Below are 5994 nucleotides of genomic sequence, written 5' to 3' on the forward strand. Positions count from 1 at the left end.
GGTGTGTTGGATTTATTTAACAGAGTAGCTCTGACGGGTGGTGCGGTTAGGGCTTATAAACTGCCCTCTACGGGCTAAACACGGTTAACAAATGTAAGTCAATGATGTTAAGACTCTGGACGTCATAAGCCGAGATGGACCGACAGGGGCGGGGTGGTTAGTTGCTGAATGAAAGGATGATTGAAGTGAGTGGTAGTCCCCGCTCACTCGGGACAGGCGGTATTTAAAAACACCACATCGAGTCTTATGGAGGGACAGTGAGTTAATACACTGGATTATCCTCAACATCTTTTTGCTCAAGTCGATAGAAGGATTTTTATTTTGACAAAAAAGTTCACATTTAATTTGTCCATTTAACTTTTGAATTATATCATGTGTAAACACGATCTTCCTAAATCTCAACCTAAGTGTTATTCTCTACTCTGGTAAATAAATCTGCTGGACTCTAAATTTTTTTATTTGTAATTTCTTCAAATCTTCAATTTCTTCAAATTTTTGAAGCAAAGATTTAAGGCAAAGTATGTGATCTTCCATTATTGATAAAGTAAATGATTGTTGGTCCTTTTGTGATGAATAAAACTACCTGACCGAGGTTTTCTCAGTGTTCATCACTTCACAAACAGAAAAAAATTAAGCAGTTTGATAAAAACACAACTTTACTACAAAAGAGCAACAAATACAAACTGAAACAATCCAGGTCTTTAAACCTGATCCCGACTCAGAGTCCCTCTACAAGACTGGGGCCACAGGATCAAGTACACTCAAATCATATGGTGTAAACTTGGGCTTTTGTGGCCCCTGGAGATCTGTAGCTCCTGGATAGTTGCCCGCTTTGCCCAGTTGGACGCCCTCAGTGTGAGAGCTGGCTGAGCTCCTCCTTATAGGAGAGAGAGTGGACAGCATGAAGTGAGGGTTTTATTTTGATAGGTGAGACAGGAAGCACTGATAGTTTGAACAGCAGGGTAGTGACAGTGTGGGACAGTGGATGTTACTTTTGTGAGAGCAGCAGTCAGCTGAGTCTGACCTGACTGACAGACGCTGGACGACATGGAGGAGCTGCTGGTGACGAGCAGAGCTGCAGCAAAGGTCTGTCAACACAAAGCTGAGTGTGTGTGTGTGTGTGTGTGTGTGTGTGTGTGTGTGTGTGTGTGTGTGTGTGTGTGTGTGTGTAAAGTCTATCTATATCTGTCATCTCATTTTCTTTTCCAGTGTCACTTTGCTTTGAACACCTCATATCTCCAAATCAAGTTTTTCTGATGAAATGAAGGATTGAAGATAACTACCCATAATTCATTCATGGGTTGAGAAAACAATCCCACTTCTTCAGCTAAACGAACCATTACAAACCAGTCAGATAATCAGATACCTGAGGAGGCGGAGCTCTGCTCGTCCTCCTGCCCTTAAACAGGAGCTGGATGAAACCACTTCCTCACTACAGCTGGAGGAAAGTTTCACAAGGTTTGGGGCCCACATTTAAGTGGTCTGCACAAGGACATGGACCCTTAGTCCTTACAAGGACAGATCAGAGTCTGCAGACATATAGTGAACTGTTGTTTGGCTGTTTATTTGTGTTGTCGTTGCTCTCTGTTTGTGTGCTGGAAGATCCAGAGTCTGATTCAGAGGAAACAACAAAAAGAATCAAAGAATCAGAAAAATATATATAATCACAAAAGCTGGAAATGGAGATGGCTTTGGAGATGCATGGTTTTCACAGGAACCTCCGTTTACCTTTAACTCTTATCAGTATCAGCTCAAGAGAATGATACTGACAGTCTGTCTGTTTATTAAGAATCTGCTTGTTATATTTCACCTCATAAGAAAAAAACTAGTAAATGATGGAGAAAAGTATATTTCATAAACAGACGTCAGTCAGACATTTCCCTTCTGATCAGGGCCAACTGTGTTTAATGGAAATGTCCCGGTGATGAACGTCTTTAGGACATTATGAGGAATGTTCCAGGAAATTATCTGGAAAACGCAGAAGCAGTAAAATAAAGTTTTGCTTTATTTAGAGTTTTTTTTTTTAAAAACCCAGTGAACTAAAACCTGTGAGTGTGACTGTTGTTGTCCAGAATGGTCAGCTGCTGCTAATGTCGGCTAATGATAAACCTGAGGCGCACTATCAGTGTGAGTGTGTGTGTCCTGCTTGTTGCCATGGCTCCTGTAAATAAACTGTATTGATCCACATCAAGAGGACACAACCTCGACAGACACAGAACTGAGGAAACAGTTGCTGCTGAGGCAACAGGTCACCAATAAATATCTTCAGTTATTGATCAGTTTGTATGAATATAGATATAGGTAGGTCACATGATGAAGACCAGCACAGTCTCCAGACCTGAACCCCCATGAAGCTGGTTTAGGATTAACTGGGCAGAGGTTGAAAGCAAAGAAACCTGAAAATAAAAACACTGGTCATCATCATCATTATTATTATTATTATATAATATAGGAATCATTATTATAGGATCTAGTCTGAATCAGCTCCACAGAGTCTGCAGCTCTCTGATGTTTGTTGTCAGTTTACTGTGATGACATCACACCCACAGTCCTGAAGATGAGTTTTAAAGAGTCAAATATAACAAATAAAAGCTAATGTTCACGTTCATATTTCTTCATTTGTCAGTTGACTCTGGTTTCCATGAGTTTAAAGGCTGAAAGACTCACAGACGTGTTTGTTCACCTGAGGACACAGGACACAGCTAATATTTACAGACACACAGAGAAGCCGATTAAATCAGCAGCTCTGTGTGGAGGCTATCCAATATACTGTCTCATTTACATGTGTTAAACAGGGGAGTGTTTTGATTGACAGCTGTCTCAGCCTATCACAGTCTGCACATCCAGACTTTTAGGTTGAACGTTGCTGCTCGCTCAGGTGATGAAGACGTCAGATTTTAAATGTGTCAGCTGTCTCACTCTGCACGCACCCAGTGAACTTCAGACCTGCAGAACCAAAATCAGATATTCAAATATTTGGATTTGATATGTGACATTGACGTGAACAGCAGATGCGCAGCTGCTCTGTTTGGTCTAAAGGTCTGACGGTCTGTACGTGAACCGGATCACAGGCTGCAGGCGGACTGAGATCTCCTTTCACATTCTACTGTTTTTTAATCTATCCATTTAATTTAATTTATTCATAGGGAAAACAACAAGTACTGAGCAAAGTGCTTTTACAGAAAAGTTCAATCATAATGAAACAGTGTGGCCAATCACAGTGATAATAACTATAATCAATAAAGATGCATTTCTAATATCAGGGAGGAGACTGTGGATCACAGATAGGCCCCCTCCTCCGTCTTTAAAACCAAGTAAAAGAATCTTAAAGTGAATTCACCAGTGCAGAAACCAGTACAGACTTTGTTTACGTTGTTGTTGTTGTAACCTGAGTGTTTCCATGGTGTTGTACTCTGTTCTCCTCCCAGGTTGGTTTCCATGGCAACCGGCGGGTCCACATCATCCTGGGCAGCGAGTCATGTGACCTGGACTCTGTGGTGTCATCGCTGGCGATGGCCTACTTCCTGTTCAGGGTGAGACGGCTCGATCCGAGCAGAGAGTCGATGGTTTGATTCCTTAAGTTCAGACATCACTTTTTTCAGTTTTCATAGACAGAACCAGGATTTTGGTGTGGTCTGGAGAGACCTCGTTCTGGATCACAGTCAGACTAACGTCACCGTCTTCATAATGAAATTTTATTCCTCTCTCTCTCAGACGTCCTCTGGTCCTCCAGGCTGTTCGCTGGTTCTTCCAGTTCTCAACATTCCCCGGTCGCAATTCCACCTGCGAGCTGACGTCCTCCTGTTGCTGAGGGAGGCCAGCATCGCCACAGAGACTCTGGTGTTCAGAGACGAGGTGGACCTGGCTCATCTCCATGGCAACAGGAGGCTGGCACTGACACTGGTGGACCACAACATCCTGCCAAGGTCTGAAATATCAAAACATCATGAAACGTCCAGATCATGTTTCTGCTAAACTAAAAAACTATGTCCTGGTCTTCAGTACCGACAGAGACCTGGAGGGGGCGGTAGTAGAAGTCATCGACCACCACCAGCTGCAGAGGACCACCTCCTTCGCCTGTCCTGTTACGATGGAGATGGTGTTGTCCTGTGCCACCTTGGTAACAGAGCGGATCCTGTCCAGAGCCCCGGAGATCCTGGACCAACAGCTAGCTTTACTGCTGTATGGTGAGATTTACAAAGACACTGTGTCTTCACTGCAGGTGTGAATGTGTCTCCTGTGTGTCCTTGTTACAGGTGTGAATGTGTCTCCTGTGTGTCCTCCCTGCAGGTGTGATGGTAGTGGACTGTATGAATCTGTCTCCTGTGGCCGGTAAAGTGATGGTTAAAGACAGAAAGATGGTCCACCTGCTGCAGACGCAGTTCCCTGACCTACCACAGAGGGACGCTCTTCACACCGCTCTGCACACAGCAAAGTTTGACCTGTCAGGTAAACGCACAGGAGGTGTTGTTGGTTGGTTGGAGTTAATATGACAGTAGTGTCTTCACCTATCGTCCTAAAGAAAATAAATCATTTAGCTCTGGACAGTCGTAGCTTAGAACAAGTACCTGGTAACAACCGGTGTGTCAGTGTCTGTGATAAAGTTTACTTGTGATGTTGCTGCTGCTGATTTTAACGGCCTTGAAAATGATGTTCTGTTAATTAATGTTGATGTTATTGTGTGTGTGTGTGTGTCAGGTTTCACCACGGAGCAGATCCTCTTGAACAACATGAAAACGGTTGCCGGTGGCAACCTGAAAGTAGCTGTTAGCATCGTCTACATGAGTCTGGATGTAAATATCAACTCATTAAATTTGAATCATTTGTATATATTTCAAACATTTTAATTGTAATTGATTTATTGATTTTTTATTTTTTTTCCCACATTCTCTTCTCATCTCTTCTTTTATGTATATGTACAATTTGTTGTATTATAATTTTTTTTAATTTTGTTAAGAATACATATTAATTTATTATGTTATTGAAATGCTGGATATACACTTGCATGGAAAATAATTTTAAGAAATGTATCTCACAAAAAGACAATTATATATTATATGTTTTATATCATATTACATAGATCATTATTATGACATACTCTACATTAGACTCATAATTATCTTATTTTTAATTTCAATAATATTTTCAACTTTTGTGCGTCAGTTTACCTCCATCGTGTTTTCAGTTACTGTGCAACTAACCAACAGGGGGCGCCTCTGAGCCTCTCTGCACTATTTTTGCAGCATGTGTGATGCATGCTGGGAGTTATAGTTGTGTCTTGTGATGCTCCTCATGTTGTCTCCTCCTCCAGTCGTTCCTTCAGAGGAAGAACCTGCAGCAGGAGCTCTGCCACTTCTGCAAGTCACACCATTTGGATGCTGTGGTCGCCATGACGATATCCTTCAATGAACAATCGGACGAACCTGTGAGGCATGTGGCCATCTATGGCTCCAACCTGCTGTACAGGCAGGAGGTAGGTGTGGGAACTGGAATTAGGGCTAGGATTAGATTTAAGATTGAGGATTAGTATCAGGATCAGCATTAGATTAGGATTGGGATTAATTGGAATTAGTTTTAGTTCTAGGTTTAGGATCAGTTTTAGGATTAGGACCAAATTTAGGAAATTATTAATAATTAATATTAAATAAATTATGAAGATAAGGATTTAATGGTTGCCTAAAGGTCGTATTTTCTCCTGCTCCGCCCTCCAGATCAACCACGCCCTCTTAGACACTCGTAGCCCTGCCCTCTGCCTGTCTCCTGCCAGCAGCCCATACAAGGATGTCCTGGCTTATCACCAGGGCAACACTCTGGCCTCTCGCAGAAAAGTCCTTCCTGTCCTCACACACCTCCTGTCTGACTGGTGGAACAGAGCAGTGCATTGTGGGGCAGGTGGCGAGGAACTGGAGGACCAACTTGACCAATCAGACGTGATGATCTATGACACGTTTCCTGTCAACAAAGAATCAGCTGACCTCTCTGACACTGACCGGA

The 5994-nt window shown here is 42.4% G+C and overlaps 1 protein-coding gene across 1 annotated transcript; it reads left to right on the forward strand.

Annotated features, from left to right (window-relative positions):
- Positions 1-929: 929 nt before the first annotated feature.
- LOC111651714 (exopolyphosphatase PRUNE1-like) lies at positions 930-5990 on the forward strand (the record flags this gene model as incomplete). Its single annotated transcript, XM_023401735.2, has 8 exons — positions 930-1086; positions 3429-3533; positions 3715-3926; positions 4003-4187; positions 4291-4449; positions 4699-4793; positions 5312-5473; positions 5712-5990. Coding segments are annotated over exons 1-8 (1236 nt in total), but the record flags the coding sequence as incomplete, so codon positions are not given.
- Positions 5991-5994: the final 4 nt, after the last annotated feature.

This window comes from Seriola lalandi, unplaced genomic scaffold (assembly GCF_002814215.2).
Source record: "Seriola lalandi dorsalis isolate HSWRI2012SDOR001 ecotype SW California unplaced genomic scaffold, Sedor1 jcf7180002053745, whole genome shotgun sequence".
Taxonomy (NCBI): domain Eukaryota; kingdom Metazoa; phylum Chordata; class Actinopteri; order Carangiformes; family Carangidae; genus Seriola; species Seriola lalandi.